Raw genomic sequence first — 18,744 nt, forward strand, 5'->3', positions numbered from 1 at the left:
GTCCAGGGATGCTGGTCTTAAGGCATTAGAATATCTCTAGTAATGAGATAAAGATTTAATTAGGGTTATTTTATGTTGTTTAGTAAGACAAAAAAGGACTGTATCGAAAAGATTTCTACCAAAAGTGATTCTAATTACCATGATTTAAAAAAAAATCCTCCCAGTATTTTCATTAATTCAGTCTGCTTTATATGATCTACTGATTTTGGACAACAATGTGCTTTATCTTTTCATAAAACTGGTAAGGAAAGCTATGTCTTCTCATGCATCCAGTTGTTATGTTCACAATTTCATGCCACATTCTTTTTCTCTTATCCCTTAAAACAAATTTCAGCCAACCTCTTTTAGGTACAGTGAGGACTGAAACTTTGTTAAATTTACTATCTATACAGATTATGTTTGATTGATTATGAATGAGAAATCCACTCATTTTCTAAACATTATCCATTGTTAGGAATTGATATGCAATTGATTCAGCTGAAATAATCTGTATATATTTTAAATACCACCAAGGTGACAAAAGCAGTCAGAGATATTTTATGGGGTACATATTTTTTGCTTGCATAGGTATGCAAAATATGTGTATTTAAGGCTTGCAAAGGTAGCCTTAGGCAGGGAAATCCACTATGCTTGCAATTCTGGGAGCTGCCACCAGGTGGCATAATTAACATCTTTCACCATCTTCTTTGTTAACAACCTCAAGGCTTTCTTTGGTTTTTCCTTTAAGGAGAACTTTTCCTTTTAATCAAAATACTTTGTACTAAGAAGCCCTGGGCCATATGCCTATATACGGCTTCCTGTAGGTTTTCTGCTTATAGATTTCCTTCTACTGCTCCAGTTAATTGCTTTGCTGCCAGAACATTGCCCTAAATGACTGAAGTCTGATTTCTCTAGGTTTCAAGTGATGTGTTGGTTCTTTGGCACTCTTTATATAGCAAAGAATTTTGTCGTGTTCAGTACAATGTCTCACTAGATTTAGCTCCTTTTTAGCCAGCAGTCTTAAGATTCTATCCCTTCCCCCAATAACAGACATTTACACATGAACACACAAACGTACACACGCACAGACACACGAGTTTCCAGCAGCGTAACATACATACATACATACATGGCTGTATCTTCCTTTGGTCTCTGAAAAATCCTACGGTGGTCTCTCTTCCACCCAGCCAGCTTCTATAACTCATTCTAACTCCTGATTTCTTTTGGACTTTGATGCTTAGATTGTTGTAAAAGCTAATTTGCATCAAATAGTAAAGATTATCTATTAACTTCCCCAGCTGGTTGTGGGCTGTTTTATAGTCTGCTTTGTAAAAGCAGGCCATTACTCTATTTCTCCTGAACATTGGAAAGCATTAATTTCAGCTTCCCATTCAAATAAATAGAATAGGTTTTGAGTTGAGACACAGTGGCTTCAGTTCTTATGATCATATGTATTCTCATGCTATGGAAATTAAGAGTCTAAATATGAAGAAAGAGTACAGAAAGAGAGAGAAAGAATTAATCAGACACTAATGGAGGGAGGGAAGGAATGAGGGAGGAAGGGGGAGAGCTATTGAGAGATTGAGTTTAAAACATCTCCAAGGTATAGAACTAAGGATTCAACTCTGGTTATTAGAACTGAGCTTGCGTGCTGCCTGTGTCACTAACTCTTTGTAACTGTGACCGAGTCATTTATTCTTTATAGTTCTATCGTCTTGTCTGAAAAATGAGGGCCTTGGCCTGGAGGTCATCACTGCTCACATTGTGAGCCTGTGACTCAGGCTCATATTAAAGGAGAAATGTGGGGAATGCATCGGTGCTTGAGGTCTTGCTTGGGTTCATGATTGAACAACTCCACGAGCAATAAAAAGTACAGATCATTATACATAATGAAAATGTATAAGTTCATTCTCTTCCTTTTTGTGTCCTGCATTTCCCGGCCTCGCTGCTGTTAATGTAGCGCTCTGCATTCGGGAGACATGGGTCGATAGAACACTTTCGTCCACACATTGAAGGAAAACTAGAACTCTGCAGTGGGTCTTTCTTTCTTCTTGCATGGACACAGTCAGTGTGATGGACAAGAAATACTATTCTGGATAAGAGAGAGTCTTCTTTTTCTTTTTTTACGATTTTATTTATTTATTCGACAGAGAGAGAGAGACAGCCAGCGAGAGAGGGAACACAAGCAGGGGGAGTGGGAGAAGGAGAAGCAGGCTCCCCACTGAGCAGGGAGCCCAATGTGGGGCTCGATCCCAGGACCCTGAGATCAGGCCCTGGGCCGAAGGCAGACGCTTAATGACTGAGCCACCCAGGCGCCCCAAGAGAGAGTCTTCTAAGAGGGCACAGCTCGTCATTCTAGAGTTCTAGGAGTTTGTGGTTATAAAGCACGTGAGATTCAGAACTTCCTTGCATGCTACCTCTAAGAAGTTGGGGATGTGAGATGATCTCCCCAACTAGAGTATAAACTCCTTGAGAGAAGAGAATCTGTCTTAGTGCATTTCACGTCGCCTGCAGACCAAACGCAGTGCTGTGCACGCAGCCACAAGTTAGCGATGCACTTGCTCACTGACACCGTAATAAAAAGTTACTGACTCAGGGCATCTTAGCTTCACATGGTGATGGGATGTTTCTAGGCCAGTTTCCTAGGCCGTGTGGTAGAAACCCAGCGAAGAAGAGTGCACCACCTAGGGAAGCAGCCCGACGTCCTGTGAGCCAGCCCTTCGCTGGGCCTCTCTGTGACTCTCTCTAGTTTTCACCTGTAGATCCTTCTACGATTTTTTATAATTACTTTAACATAAGGGGATGAGGTGTGTCAAATTCCTCTTCCCATAGTGAACACGATGAGGTGATTTCTTTTCGAAGCACTTAATCACTGCTTATTTTGTGCCAAGCGTCATTGTAAGTCCTTTATAAATACTAACACATTTCAATCTAGAAAACAACCCTATGACCTAGATGCTGTTATTGGCACCATTTTCTGGGTGAGGAAACTGAAGTATGCACGGTTTAGGTAATTTGTCCAAGGTCCTCCAACTAGTAGGTAAGAAGTGGGATTTATGAGTAAGGCCTTCTGACTCCAAAATCCTGTACTCAGCCACAGTGCTGTGGTGGGATATTTTCCCTGGGTTTAATGAAGAAGCAGGAATGTTTCAATGTTTCTCTTTTTTGTTCCCATAAGTAAATACCCAGTTGTTGAAAGGTTCCCATTTTTCATGGCACTTTATTTACTTATTGTCAAATTAGCTTTGAGATCTGGGAGAGGTACTGTTAAAGATCTAGAAATCATCTATTCTACTTGTTTTTGCCACCTCGAAGCACTACACCTTTATTTGGATTACATAGAACTTTTTCCCATTTAATGAATTGATGTTGCTAGTATCTGGGCAAGTTTTACTCTAGCCTCTGAGGATGCTGTTACATCAGCTCTGTTTTCTGTCCCTAGGGCATCTCTTTACTTTTTTTTTCCATCTAGGCCCTTTGCCCTCTCCCACACTGGATTTCTTTAAATGTTTACTTTGGCTGAAGTCAAGCCCGAAACATCAAGTAAGTACTGTAATTTGCTCACTTATGTATTTTTTTCATTGTCTTCAGATTCCTCGCAACCCACCTTCCATGTCTAATACCGACCACACTAGGCCATTAACCTGAGCTTATCATCTGCTTCCCTTACACCAGGGGAGTTCACATCTGCCCTATGATTTAATCCAGTCAGGAAACCGAGAGGCTGAGGCTAAGTATCTTGTCCGAGGTTCAGATGCAGGTCTTTGGCCTTAGTGTCCTCGTATGCGTAATGAAAACAAATGAGCTGAGAGCCCGCTAAGTGTCAGGCACCAGCCTAGATCCCGCCCTGAAGCAGCTCACAGAAGTAGCTGCCCAGCTCTGATCCAGCGGGCTCAGGGTGGAGAGTTCTGTTTGAGCAGTGCCCTGAGAGCCCCATGGTCCCTTTTCCTTGGTGGAGTTGAGAAGCCGGCCTTAGAAGAACGAGTGGCTTTTTTCCCTTTCTCAGGGAAGCACTTTCCATAAATCTATACAACCCTAAATTTATGTATCTTTTAAAAACAAATGTGTGTGGCATTGCAATTATATTCGCTAGACGATTCAAGTCTATGAGAATAGGAACCATGTCCAATGCCTTGTACATAGTACTTAATACATATTTGCAGAGCAAACAAAGCAAAACTCCGTTGTTGTAAATATGTGGACTCTTTCCTACACACGACTGACTGTTCAGGACCTGTAATGGGTAACTGCTATGTTATGCATATTGCCTCCTTCGCTATTTATGTAATATTCAACTCAGCTCCCATTTGTTGAGAACCTAGTTGTGTCAGGTACTGTACTAGGGGAGTTAATAGTAAACATGCTTACGGTTCTAGCGATGTTTAATGCAAATTAGTGTTGTTCTTGAATGAAGTCATTGAATCTAGGGTGGGTTTAATAGAATGGCGGAGATGGAGGCCATATTATAGTCTGTGGAAGAGTGATTGAGAGTGAGGAGGAGGGAGTGCCAGGGGGAGGATTCCAGCAATGAAGGCTGAGAAAGCCTTCCTTGAGAAAGAGGCAGAGCTGAAGTATGGAAAAGTCGCATGGGTATTTTGGAGGAGACACAGAATTGCAGCTTAAGAGATAATAGAGATAACGGAGGATACCTAAGGATCGCGGTCAAGGAATGGATGAGTCCTAATGATATTATGGTTTGGCTTATTCATCAGAAACCCTTGCGGGCCTAAACATAAATTTTTCAAAAATGAAGGGTATATAACATCTGGTTTCCTAAAATTATGTCATCTATCCACTAAGATTACCTTTTGGAAATTTGTTTGAGATTTTGAAAATGAAATGTAACACGAGGGACTGTTGGTTTGTCCACATTTATGCCCTTGACATCTAGTTATGTGGCCCCAAGTTAGTCCTTAATAAATGTTTATCCAGGGAATAGATTTATGAAAGAGAAATTATAGAGATCTACTATCGACATGCATTCTGTAATTGGATAAGAGCCATTTACCCTGATTGAGTTAAAGTTTTTCATTTACTTGCCTGAAGGTAATGAGCTAGATTGATCTTTCAGGATTGCTTGTAATTCTAGAATTCTCAAAATCTTTATTGGTCCATGAAAGAGTTTTGTCTGACTTTTGACAAACCCGATGACCCAAGTTGTGTTGTTTCAGTGATTACTAATGCGAAAGCTGCTTCGGTGCCTGAGGCTTGACTATTTTTGGTGGAACAGTGTTTGGCATGACATGTGATTGATAATGCCGTCCATATTCAGACCCTGGGAACTTAAGCTCCGTTTTATGTGAGTGTGAATTGAAGGAGTTTCTCTTATGCTGAGCACCTTCGTGATCTTTTGTGGGCTTATACTATTATTCTAAATAGAATCAAGGCATTTTGGTCTCCTTCACTGATGTAGTAAATTATATGGCGGTCAAATGTAACCATTTTAGTCATTCCGTACTTGGTGATAGAGATGTTATAATGCTAACTCTAGTTTCTGCCTCATCCCTGTAAGATGTACTCACACGATTTCAAATTGATGAACACAACATGGTAACTACAGTATAGAATTTCACCAACTTTGATGGACATTCTGTTCACCTTAGTATAAACGTAAGTGTTCTCTTTCACTCAGTATTTGGGCCATTTCTCCTCTTCCTCTTTCGTTTGGCCGTTTAAGCTGAATTGATTTTTTCTTACATGACGGTTACTCTGTAAGGCATCTTTTTACTTCCCGTGTGTGTTGGGGTTTCCCTCAATGCACAGACTCCCTTGCTGGTTGGACTTCAGCATTTTTCCTGGAGTTTTGTTTTCTTTTTTTTTTTTTAAAGATTTTATTTATTTATTCGACAGAGATAGAGATAGCCAGCGAGAGAGGGAACACAAGCAGGGGGAGTGGGAGAGGAAGAAGCAGGCTCATAGCAGAGGAGCCTGATGTGGGGCTCGATCCCGTAACGCCGGGATCACGCCCTGAGCCGAAGGCAGACGCTTAACCGCTGTGCCACCCAGGCGCCCCTGGAGTTTTGTTTTCAAATCCCTGCTTTCTTTTCAGGCCCTTCCTCAGATCTCATCCCGAAGCCCTCATGTAAAGAAATCTGTCTTACTTTTCCTTCTCTTTATGGTCAGCACGCCCCCGAATTTGAGATAGCCAGCTTACAAAGGAGCAACAGAGCGAAGAGTTTTTGAAGGGGCTCGCTAACTTGTAGTATGATAGCTTCACAGTTGCTTCAGAATTTCTACATCTTGCTTCAAAGTTTTCACTTCGATTTGGATAACTTTCTTTGGTACAGAATTTTTATTATCGGGGAAGGGATTTAGTATGCCCAAAGGCTTTTATGCTTCCCTTCTGCCAGCTGGATTCCACATCTCTGGGCCGCATGTTTTCTTGAATGGGTGATTTTAAACCCAACGTATCAAGCATTTTCTAACTTCTTTGCCAGACATGCGTGAGAAGATATATTCAAACAATTATAAGCAATTCAGAATCCTCTGGCTTCCATGGATAGGCAGTAATGAGCTTTCGTATTGTAATTACAGGAAGCTGGGAAGAAAATTGAGAAACTGGAGATTTTTTAATTAGTGTCCAGGACTCTATTATTATGACATCTGAGAATTTTGAATATGGAGAAACTCAATACTACTATTTGGTGACAAGTGGAGACTTGAGATTTGTGACAGATTTTGTTTTGAAATTAGACCTTAACGTTGCTCCTTCGTATTGTCTACTTCACATGGCATTAGAGTGGTTGAATGAGATAATGAACATAAAACGCTTAACACACTGTCTGATGCAGAATAAGATCTCCATAAATGTTAACGATTATTAACACCAGGGAATATCAATTGTTTAATAACCAGGATACTGCTTTAGAACACATCATAAAATGTGCTCAGCAAAGCAAATTTATCTTCCTCATTGTGTTTTTAGTGGGTTTTTGTGAACCCTAAATCACTCTTGGAATTTTTACTCAGTAAAATTCCCCCATGTCCCAATTGATGAGAAATTGATGCAAAGTATATTTTTATGGAATATTGTGTATGTATGTTTACCCTGACCAGAGGGGAGCAGGAGAAATGGGCTCTCGTAGGCAGAAACAGGGGAAGCGAAGCCCAAACCAAACATTTGGTTAAAGGAGAAATAGGCGAGATCGTATGTTTTGGCTAGCAGCAGATGGTGACCCGGAGGGTTAGCTGGTTGGAGTCAGGTAAGCGGAGCCTGATTCTGAAACATTTTCAGAATTAGAGATAATCACAGAGAGCGTGGTAGAAAAGCAGAGTCCACGGTTTGGGCAACCTATAGTAGAGAGGCAGTTGGGACAAAATCATGTGTATAAAGAAGGTGGTATTCTCTGACTCTGAAAGAGGATGGCAAAGCAGTTGCATTGAAATTAATGGGAGACACAGACTCAACAGGGGTCAATAAATCTTTATAATCTCAGAGGCAGGGGCCTACCTTTCCCCAAGGATTCAGAGCTATGGAGAGTACCCTTCTGGTTCTCAGTAGTGTGAAAATGCCTCCAGCCACAAATTCAAGTCCACTGTGGTTATGAGTTGCCAGGAAAAGAAACTAAATGAATCAGGACGGTGGAGTTAAACTTCTGGGAACTCTGCCTACCCATTCTGATCACAGATCTCGAAGATGTAAGGTATGATGAAATTGGATCACGAGCTTTTCATGTGTACACTAACAATTTCAGGCATTTTAGCCAAGTAGATGAGCCTTTCTGGGTCTCTGTTCAAGGTTGAAGTAATCGATAGGTTACTTTGTTCCTCACTGGCTGTGCTAACCATTGTGAGCGCAGTTAGAGTTATTTGGAGTACTGTCATTTCGATGTGAACTTGAGTTTCCACACCCTCCTTTTTAAAACCCGAAATCTGGATTTAAATGACACACCTGATAGGAGGAGGCCCGTAAGTTATTTCCCCATTTTTTTTAAGGCCAACTGGAATTGAAATTGATAGATTTCACGGAATTGGTCTTTTTGAAGATGAGTATTACATTTCAGGGTTAACGTGTTGCTTTCCATTCTCATGGTATAATTAAACCAAGCTTCTCTCCACGTCCCCTCTACCTGTTGAGGTTGAACTTGAGAGATAGCTACACATCTTTCTTTAGTATTAGCAAAGGCACTCACTACTTGCCCAAGATGCAATGAGAAGATGTTAAAAAGCCATCCTAGTTTACCTTTCCTCCAAATTTTTCTGTAAAGAAAGGCCCCGACTTCCAATCCAGCAGAAATCTCTCTGAAATATCGAGAGGAAAAATGGAATTCTTATTTTATTTTATTATGTATTTATTTATTTTAAAGATTTTATTTTTAAGTCATCTATACACCCATTGTGAGGTTTGAACTCACAACCCCGAGATCAAGAGTTGCATGCTCCACTGACTGAGCCAGCCAGGCGCCCCTGGAATTCCTATTTTAGAGGCCTTTAAGGAAGGATACTCTCAGGCCCTTGTGGAGATTGGAGAAGTTGAACTTAAGATTCTGTCCTGTGCTCCCGACTCTTCGCTACTAACTCTTTTCACTAAAGCAGCCCGCTTCCCAATCAACTCGAGGCGATTGGTTTATAGAGATCTATCTCAGTCAGGTGTCTGATAATGAATGAGAAAAATAGCCTCTAGCAGGAATAACTTCAGACACAACCGGTAGAACACTTGTGTGCACGTGCCTAGAAAATTCGCTTGCCCAGAAAACTCCCATGGAGTCTACCAGAAGTTTTGGCATTGATGTGTTAAAGTACTGGGTCCTTGAAATCAGGGCGCATTTGGTCCTCTCCCAACATTTTCAGCCACAAAGCTTTGTCCTCTAGCCTTTCACTAGTTTTATAAGCGCTTCTAATAAGGAGCAGAGGTTTTGTGTTGAGATTGAGACCCTTAATTTATTGGCTATAATACCAGTGATGAATTCAGGGAAGGCAGCCCTCCCTGGATGCCTCCGAGATACAGCGATGAATCCCTTTACACCCTTAAAGCGCTGCAATGCGACTTAAGTTGACTTCTCTGACAACCAGTCATCCTTATGTGACTCATCAGCTTGACTAGACAGTTACTTGGCCGTTTATAAGTATTAAAGGATAAATAAACATTTAGCAATAGCTTTTGATCATTGTTGTACAGTGTGTGTGTGTGTGTGTGTGTGTGTGTGTGTGTGTTTGTTTACTGATGAACAGTGAATGTTCAACCAAATCTTATCAGTGAGTAAATTGGCCCCGAAAATTCCATTGAATTCGACTCGCTGTGTACTTTGGGAGGGGCCCGAGCACTTTCCGACCACTGGGGTGCTGGTTAAAGTCCTTTAGCAGGAATTTACAGGATGCCAGTAGGGGCCAAAAAGTGACTATTTAAACTTAACTCCCCACCTGAGCTTTTTCTGTAACAAACTGTAACTGAAAAAAAACCTCCCCTTGGAGCTTTCAACTACAGTTTTAAAAGGAATTTCCGTCATCGAGATGAAGACGGACAAGAATTTGAGTCAATTCGGAAAAAAGGAATACAGTTCTATGTCCTTACTGACTGGGGTCCCCGGTAAATGGGGAGTTGGCAGACTGCAAACAAGAAGCCGCACTTTTCATTTCGTTTCTCTGCCTGCTTTTCATGCAAGCCTGACTTGAATCACTGCCTGGCCTCGCCTAATGCATCAACTTTGCTCTGACTGTGTGTTGGGGATCCTTAAAGAAGACCGTTTTAAAAGGGCAGATCATCGTGGCCACACCACGCTTATAGCCACGAAGTTTCTACTCTGCTTAAAATCTTTGAGCCCGGCTCCTATTTCCGTAACAAATATATAGTCTTCGGGTCGATTTTCCAGGTCCTTCGGAAACTACACATACGTTATTTGCCTTCCACGGTGTAAGCTAGCCGTCCTAGCTAGCCCGTGCCTGCTCACCGTCCTATGGAAACCTGGCATCTAGGGTTCTCTTTTCTTGCCTTCATTCACCCAGTTTCTGTTTCTTCATTCTTTTATTTTATAAGATTTTATTTAGCTATTTGACAGAGAGAGGGAGTACAAGCAGGGGGAATGGCAGGCAGAGGGAGAGGGAGAAGCAGGCTCCCCGCTGAGCAGGGAGCCCGATGCAGGACTCGATCCCAGGACCCTGGGATCATGACTTGAGCCGAAGGCAGACGCTCAATGGACTGAGCCACCCAGGCGCCCTTCTTCATTTGTTTTTTAAGGGCCTGCTCCACTTGGCTCCTGTTTGGAAACTCTGGTGATGACTCCAGGCCTGAGTGACATTCTCCCTGCATTTGTCGTTCATGTTCCTGAAGTTTGCTCTTAAGTGTCTACATTGTTGGTTTTTCTTTCCCATTATGTTGTTCTTGCCTCCCCAACTCCAGAGAGGCTTCCTCAGTGCAGAGACGGTGTCTTTCACCTCTTCAGATACCCCAGAAGCTTAGGACACAAGTCTGTGCATACAGTTGGTATACAATAAATGTTTGTTGGTTGATTGATATTCTCACACATGAACATTTTTAAAGCCTCATTCGCTCAAATTTTAGGGAGTGATGATAAATATCTGTTAAATGGATAGAGTGAACAACAGATACGGGTTTTTTGTTTATTTTTTGCCCTTCCCCTTCCCCATCCATGGCCAGACAACATCTAGGGCAGTGCCTGGGATATATTAGATGCCCGATAAATATGTGTTGAATGAATTTTCAGCAAAATCTCCCTGCATGTAATTAAATGCCGTCAGTCTTATGACTCATTTTGTATTTCACTCATCTCGAGTGCTTGAGCATTATAGGACTCGAATTCCCCAATATGTTACATTCCCATTGACTTCAAGTTCAAATCCAGTTCATGAGTGAAGAGCTTTTAATGGCACTGGGACTTACGTCCCGTGAACACAAGGAAGCAATTAACCAGTGCTGATTAATAATAACTGTGCCTAGAATCCTGTTTTTAAGGTGTATTTGTATTAAATTGGATTTGTTTAAACTCTTTAAATGGCGTTTATTAGCAAATTCTCATAATTTTGTATATTATTTAAAAGAGCCATACCTTTTGTAATATATATATATATATATATATATATATATATATATATATATATATATATATAAACTTTGACAGACACAGCCAATCACATACGTTGCTAGGGTTATGGTCAGAAGAGACACTGTGGCACCTCTGTTTTTTTTTTCTGTGACCATATGTATGAACTGAGGTGGGGGGGTGGTCTCTTAATTGCCTTATGAAATGGAATAACTTGTTTTTTGTAGAAGGTATATTAAATGTATGACCCTAGGAGTAGCATGGGAAAAAAATTCAGTGAAGCTCTAAAAAAACAAAAAACTTAATGAAAATGTTCTGCACATAGGCAAAATAGCCTTATTTGTACAGCCTTTTCTTTTGGACAGAAAAGCCCATTTTCCATAGGATGCCTATGAAGTCATCCGCAGTGCTGAACCCTTCTTCTGTGCCTTGAAGAATGTGTATTGGTAGGACCACTAACCAAAACATGTGAGGGAAATAGAACTTGAAGCAAAATCGAAAACTTGAAAGCTTTTCAACCTTGGCAGCTTGCCAGCTCAAGCAGTGTGGGGCAGGTGTGTCGTAGTTTCATGGAGCCAAATTACATGGTCACAAGAACTTTCGAGCTAACACAGATGTAAGGGAAACTTAAAATGGAAGGAAAGCAAGCATTGTTTTCATTATTTATCCAGGAGCTTGATAAATGCATTGGAAGAAATGCCTCTTCAGACAGTGCTTTAGGTGCCAAATAGTATCTGTGTGATCTTCGGGACGAGGCATTGGCAATGTTTCCATGTGATGGGCTGGCTTGTGCAGGGAAAGTAAAAGAGAGGACGAGACACGGAAAAGGTAGAAAAAATGGCCTCACAAACAGCTTTGGAACAAGTTACTCTTTCCATTAGATCAACAGAAAGTATTTATTCTTTTTGTTTTACCGTCAAGAAAACTTGCATGAGAAAAGGTATGAATCCTTTAAGAAGCTCTAATAGTCTTTTTCAAAGGAAGCACTTGATAATGAATCTAGTGTATATATAATTTCAAAGTAAAAACTTTTATGCTTTATGTCTTCTTGAGATTTATCATAAATGAGCATTAATGAACAGTCAAAACGAACCCTTATTTTCTAGGAAGAATATGTAGGCAATGTTTCTTCCTGTGGCTCCAAGGGAGATCACCACCCCCACTCCGAGTTCAGTTTCATCACACCGATTATTGGGCAAAAACATTCCATAGATTAACGTACTCTTTGAAGACAGACAGAAATGATTTGGGTGTCCGGTATTTTTACTCTAAACCCAGGATAAGATCTCGCTACAACCAAATGAGCAGGAGTAGACCATTCCTGATGACAAGTGAATGCTCCATATACCAAGATTCCCAGGTATTAACAGTCCAATTTGAAAGCCAGAATTGCGAGAAAATACTCAACTTTACAGGGCCAATTGATTCAAAACTTACAGAGGTGGCCAAAGTTCAGCGATCCTAGAGGGTGTTCAACTGACAAAACTTGCCAGCAAGGTAAACAGAAGGCTTAATATTAAATTCCCATTTACTCTTTAGCCTCTCAAAATAGGAATCCTGGGGAATGCTGCATGGCTGTAACTTCCCATGAGAAGATCAAGCCAGCAAAACTAAGTAAGACGTGATTTCTGCCCTCAAGGAATGTACAGTCTAGTAAGGGAGAAAGTTAAGGGTCTACGATGAGGAAGAATGTTTACAAACATACTGTGTGCCCTAAGACAGACACAGTATTGTGTTGTGCTTAAGAGGGTACTGTGGACTCAGACTGCCTAGATTTGAACCGTGGCTTGATAATCTACAAGCTACACGAAGCTGTACAAGTTACATGAATTAATCTTCCTCTACCTCTCTTTCTCCCATCTGTAAAATGGGACACTAGTACCTCCCCCTCCCCCAAGAGGAATCCAGGGAGCAATATGACTTGGTGTGAGTAACTTCGAGGTCTTTTTGGGGCTGCCTTTGATGCAGTAGTGTTTGAATGTGTGCTTAAGAGTGTTCTCAAGTCATGGGGCTTGGTGTCCCATTCATGGTGAATTAGCCTCTGCAGAAATCGGAAGACCACCTAGCGTCTGCTTCCAGCCCTTCATAAACTCACAATCATTTCACTTCCTGGTGCCTTAGGTTTCTTCCCTAGTTAAAGGAGCATAGGAAGTTCCACAACAGCAGGAACCTTATCTTGTTCAACATCTAGAACAAGGCCTGGCTCATAGTAGGTGCGGCTCAACTCAGGGAAATGAAGAAGATGTTGCTAGAACAGATGTGAACGTAATTTCGAGAAGGAATCATAAGTACTACGCAAAAATGACTACCTTTCCGTGTTTAAGGTTCCCAAGCGAGATAAGAGATAAGAAATTATCTTTACGACGTTTCTCCACCAGGATCTAAGCAGGAGATTTGGAAGTAGGAGATTTTGCCTCAAGTCTCGGCGGCTCCACCACTTAAGGCTTTGTAACTGTGGATAAATCACTTAAGCTCTTTGGGCTCCATGTCTTCATCGGTATTTTGGGGTGAGCACCCATGCTTTTGAGTGTTCTTTAGAGCTCCAAAGATGGAGGAAGTAAAAGCACTCATGAACTAGCGACTACTACGCAAGCACAAAGGTTCGAAGAAAGGGTAGCTCTTCATGCTCTGCGTTAGAGGACGCTCAATCGGCAAAAGCGAAATTGTATTCCTGTTACTCTAGTGTAAGGTAGTGAAGAGAAAACTGTATGGTCCCCCAGACGCAGTTGATCTTCTTTAAAATACAGGGGAAAATGGCCCGCTCCCTGTCTTTCGTACACAGCCAGACGAACAGAGCTCCTCGAGAGAACTGCTCTCTGGGCGCACCAGCTCCCTTCAGCTGCGCGCCTCGCTTCTTCTGTGCCAGCTCCAAAAATTGTTCCAAGTCTGCAGGAAGACATGCACTGGCTAGGACTGTTTTTGAAGAATTGGCCAGGGTCCCATCAGAGGTTGCAGGCCAATTTCAAAAAAGAAGAAAATTCCTTCTCCCATGGCCCCATCTTACATAAAATGCATGGCCAGAGTCCAGTTCCTGTTTGCATTTTTCTTTTTCAAAAGTTCAGAATTCAAATTTACTTTTGTGTTGTCTGTTTCTCTACTTGATGGACCTCTGTGGAAAAACCTATCTCCAGACCCTCACTGTCTATGTTCAGAGCAAATCATATATATATTTACATGCACACACGCACACACACACGTATTCCTTTTTGGTTATTTTTCATTCACATGTGTTCAGACAGCCTATATAATTTAGTTGTAGAACTAAATTTGAATATATTTTTAAATATCAACTTACAAACTTGCAGAATGTTCTCTTTTAGAGTACTTTCCATACTACACTAAGTCAACTACAGTATGGAAGCTAATTTGCTCTTGAAATTCCACTTAGGAACACTACGTAGAATTTGTGTCTAGGGAGAATCTAGAAAAGAAAACTTGGGGTAGCCAGTTGTATCACTCGTGAGGCTTTTTTTGGGGGGGTAATGTCTCTTTAGACTTCTTTTTAATATATGTAATTCACATACTCTCCAATTCACCTGTTTAAAGTGTACAATTTAGTGAATGGGTTTTAGTACATTTAAAAATTGTGTGGCTATCACCAGTATCTAATTCCAAAATATTTTCATTACTCCCCAAGGAGACCGTGGACCCATGAAGCAGCTCCTTCACCTTCTCCTCTCCCCAGAGTCCTCACAACCACTCATTTGCTCTCTCTGTGGATTTGCCTGTGGTGGATATTCCTATAAATGGAACCATATACTATGTGGCCTTGGTGACTGGCTTCTTCCTCTTAGCAAAGCGTTTTCAAGGTTCATCCACGTTGTAGCACGTAGCAGTACTTTGTTCCTTTTAATGATGGAATCATATTCCATTTTGCAGGTGTTTCACCTTTTTCATATCCACTCATCTGTTAGTGGACACTTGGGTCGTTTCTACCGCTTGACTATCTTGACTAGCGCTGCTATGAACATGAGTGTACACATAGCTCTTCGGAACCCTGCTTTCAATTGCTTGGGGGTATCTACCCAGGCATAGTGCTGGGTCATATGGTAACCGTTTCACATTTTGAGGAACTGTCTGGCTGTTGGGCACAGCAGCTGCGCTATTTTACATTCCCATCAGCAACGACGGTTCCGATCGCTCCAACTTTTCTGGTTTTTACCATAGCCAGCCTAATGCTTGCGAAGAGGTATCGCATTGTGGTTTTCATTTACATTTCCCCATCTGGCTATTTTAAAAAAAATATGGTCAATATTTTCCTAGAGGTCATTTGCCTGACAACCTTAACCCTCTAGAACTTGATCCTGCACGGAACATATTGCAAAAGGGCCCCCATACCAGAAAGCCGTGCACTTTGCCCCCTAGACCCATCATTCAGTGAGTAACTAACTCTTATTCAACATTCATGATTGGCTGTTATGTTTTCCAGAAGGGAGCTGGACAATCCACTCTGGCAGATACTGTGGCAGGAAGACAAGGGACAGTAGAAGTGACCATTAACAATCTGCCACCAAAGGAGGGAAACTATAATACTTTCTAGGACATTTATGACCTCAAGTCTTCCACTAGAGGTCAAATGATATTCAGTATTTTGTAAGAAGACAAAGCTACCTATAATACATTTTAGAAAGGCTTCCAAGTAGGGTGACTCAGAGAAACACATGTTTACCCTTGGATGGATAAGCTTGCCTGAATTTTCTAGATATTTAATTTCCAGGTGATATTTAAAACATGATGTGATATTGAGTTTCATCTTGACTGTGGAAAGACAAGTGGAAGATTCAGATTCAGTGGGGTTGTTAAAGATCTTGTTCAAAACATTAAAGGAAATGTTTTCAAGACCTTGAATTCTACTTTTTTGATGAAGTTGACCGTGGGTTGATTTCACTGATACTCAGAGCTTACTTTTATTTTAGCAAATCCTTCTTATTTCAGTATGTGTCCATGGCATCATGCCAATAAATTAACCTTTTATCTGTTCTCTCAGTTGAGTTGCTAAAACTTGTTGCTGGTTGGTGCTGGGTTAAACTGCAAACCTTAAAGCTGCCCAGTTTTTCATGTATGACTGAACATTGTTGCTTTCTGTCTTACTTCTTCGTATATGCTGAAACCTCCTCCTGAGTTCTTCCCACATCCCTTACAGAGACTAAGAACTAATAGGGCACTCACAGAGAAAAAAAAACCCAAAAACAAACCCAGGGGCACCTGGGTGGCTCAGTCAATGAAGCATTTGCCTTCGGCTCAGGTCATGATCTCAGGCTCCTGGGATCAAACCCCACATAAGGCTCCCTCCTTGGCGGGGAGTCTGCTTCTTCCCCTCCTTCCCACTTGTGCTCTCTCTCACGATCTCTGTCTCTCTCAAATAAATAAAATATTTATTTATTTCAAATACACACACAGCAGGACCGCTAAGAGCAACTTCAATTTTCTTAGCAATTCCTGTTCTGGATTTTGAGAGTGGATAAGCAAGCCTTCCTTCATACCATAGCAAAGCCGGGGTAATGACAGGTCTTTGGTAGCCTCTAGAAACTGAGGGGCTGTCCTGTCCAGCTCTGGCATTTTCTGTGCAGTGAACCCCCACATGAATTTCTGCCCCCAAACAGAATGAAACCATCATTTTTCCTTTTTAATTGGGCTTGTATTTCTTTTTCTTTTAAGATTTATTTATCTCTTTGAGAGAGAGAGAGAGAGAGAGCGCACATGCGAGCAAGTGAGTAAGGGGAGGGGCAGAAGGAGAGGGAGGGAGAGAATCCTTGAGGAGACTCCCCGCTGAGTGCAGAGACCCACTCGGGGCTGCATGTGGGGCTCGATTCCAGGACCCTGTGACCGTGACCTGAGCTGAAACCAAGAGTCCACCGCTTAACCAACTGAGCCAGACTCCCCACTTGGGCTTGTGTTTCAACAGTAAATCTATGTGGCTGCCTCCTTCTACTCTACACTGGGAAATGCTCTTTTTATTGACAACGGCCGACTGTACTATGTTGCACTGTCAATATCTAGATGCTTCCTGTTTTAAATAGGATATGGTACTTCTTTTCCATAACTGGAGTTTAAAACCAAAGTATTGCATTATATTAGCTAATTTTATTTTTTTTTCTTGCAGGTTTCTGAAAAGTGCCTTTTCTGAAGGCACTGCTGCTTCGATTCCACTCTAGAGCTGTGTCTTTATAAAACCCTCTTCCTCCCCAGCCCCCAAACCTAGTGTGCTTGTAGTTCATTCTCAGCAACTTGTCCATTCTTTTTTCCCTTCGATTCCCAGTTTCCCTAGTCATTTTCCTCCTGATTTTGCAGCAAATTTTATTTTTACAGTTGTAACATCCTTACCAATCTTAATCATTAAATCCAAGAAATAGGGAGAAAAACATTTCTCCGCTTGATCTGAGACCATTCCACAAATTGAAGGGCAACCAGCAGCATATGCTTTTTGCAAGAATAATTGAAAACATCAACTGGAGAGTGCAGAATTCTTTTGAAAGCCTGCCAGTTATTTGAAGCAACTTCGGCAGAAGAACAAATTAAACACTCAATATCTTAACCTTTCTGGTTGCTTTCTTAGGAGTTGGTCTCTAATCTAATTCTTAGCTATTCTGATACAATTTTTATTTTGTGATTGGCTTTTTTTTGACCAGACCAAATTTTGGCTGAAGCGAAAACCTAAGTGCCAACAAAGCAACCTTCTCTCTTCACATATACCTTGAATCTCACTTTGCTTTCAATATGACGGCTGTCAATGTTACCCTGGTTCGTGACACCAAGTGGCTGACTTTAGAAGTCTGCAGAGAATTTCAGAGAGGGACCTGCTCTCGAGCTGATGTAGACTGCAAGTTTGCCCACCCGCCAAGAGTCTGCCACGTGGAAAATGGCCGTGTGGTGGCGTGCTTTGATTCCTTAAAGGTGAGTCTTATCTACACACTCATAACGTTTAATTTAAATTTGTTGATGTCTCTGTGTTTTGAAAGACGATGTGCTTTGAAATGAGTAAAGTTAATAATAGCACGGAAGCCGTAAGTTTTGTTTTAAGACAGGATGTAGACTCTGGGCACAGACTATAGCTCGCCTCATCTCACCAAAGCCCGCTGATCAAGATAGACATGAAGGGGAAAAAAAGCATTTTTGTGAGAGTGAGAAATTGCAGCCTTACCGTACTTTATTTCTTTGTATAGAATTTAAATGTTGAATACAGTGATCATAATTCTCATAGAGCCTAAAGAAGCCCTTTACTGAATTATAGCCCTATTAACTATGTTATCAAAATATACTTGGCAGGGACCAGGCAGCTTTGAGAGGACATGTGAAGTCAGACTCAAAGAGTAGAAGGTGAAAATCTCACCATCCAGGAGGAAAATGTCTTTTGAAGTTTATTTATTTATTTTAGTAATCTCTACACCCAATGCGGGGCTCGAACTCACAACCCCGAGATCAAGAGTCGCACGGTTTACCGACTGAGCCAGCCAAGGGCCCCCAGCATACTTAGTCAAAGTATATTTTGAACCATTAACTTAAATGCTGGTACCAAACTAGGTTCACTTAATTTTCTTCCTAAACTGATTAACCAATTCCAGATTTGTGAGTACAGTTTATAAGGCAAGTCTTATTGCCAAGGTCATCAAACCCAAATATTATGTGCTAGACTATAACCAAAATATGAGTGCAAATGAGGTATTCTGTAGACTAGAACATATGTGATTGCAGAACAAGAAAATGTACTGACTTTCATGTTTTATTCATAGTTATCTTTAAATTAAGGATAAAAATGTATAAATTAAAG

The 18,744-nt window shown here is 41.2% G+C and overlaps 1 protein-coding gene across 7 annotated transcripts in view; it reads left to right on the forward strand.

Moving 5' to 3' along the window:
* The window catches only part of MBNL3 (muscleblind like splicing regulator 3), a 107,310-nt gene that overhangs the window by 23,040 nt on the left and 65,526 nt on the right, over nt 1-18,744 (forward strand). For all 7 annotated transcript variants that reach the window (XR_008960379.1, XM_048213627.2, XM_057315085.1 and 4 more), the window contains exon 2: nt 17,080-17,870. Coding sequence is in view for 6 of the 7 variants with exons in the window: in XM_048213627.2 (XP_048069584.1) it covers nt 17,694-17,870 (177 nt within the window). In the remaining variant the exon portion in view is untranslated. The remainder of the gene's footprint in view (nt 1-17,079; nt 17,871-18,744) is intronic.

This window comes from Ursus arctos, chromosome X, assembly GCF_023065955.2.
Source record: "Ursus arctos isolate Adak ecotype North America chromosome X, UrsArc2.0, whole genome shotgun sequence".
Taxonomy (NCBI): domain Eukaryota; kingdom Metazoa; phylum Chordata; class Mammalia; order Carnivora; family Ursidae; genus Ursus; species Ursus arctos.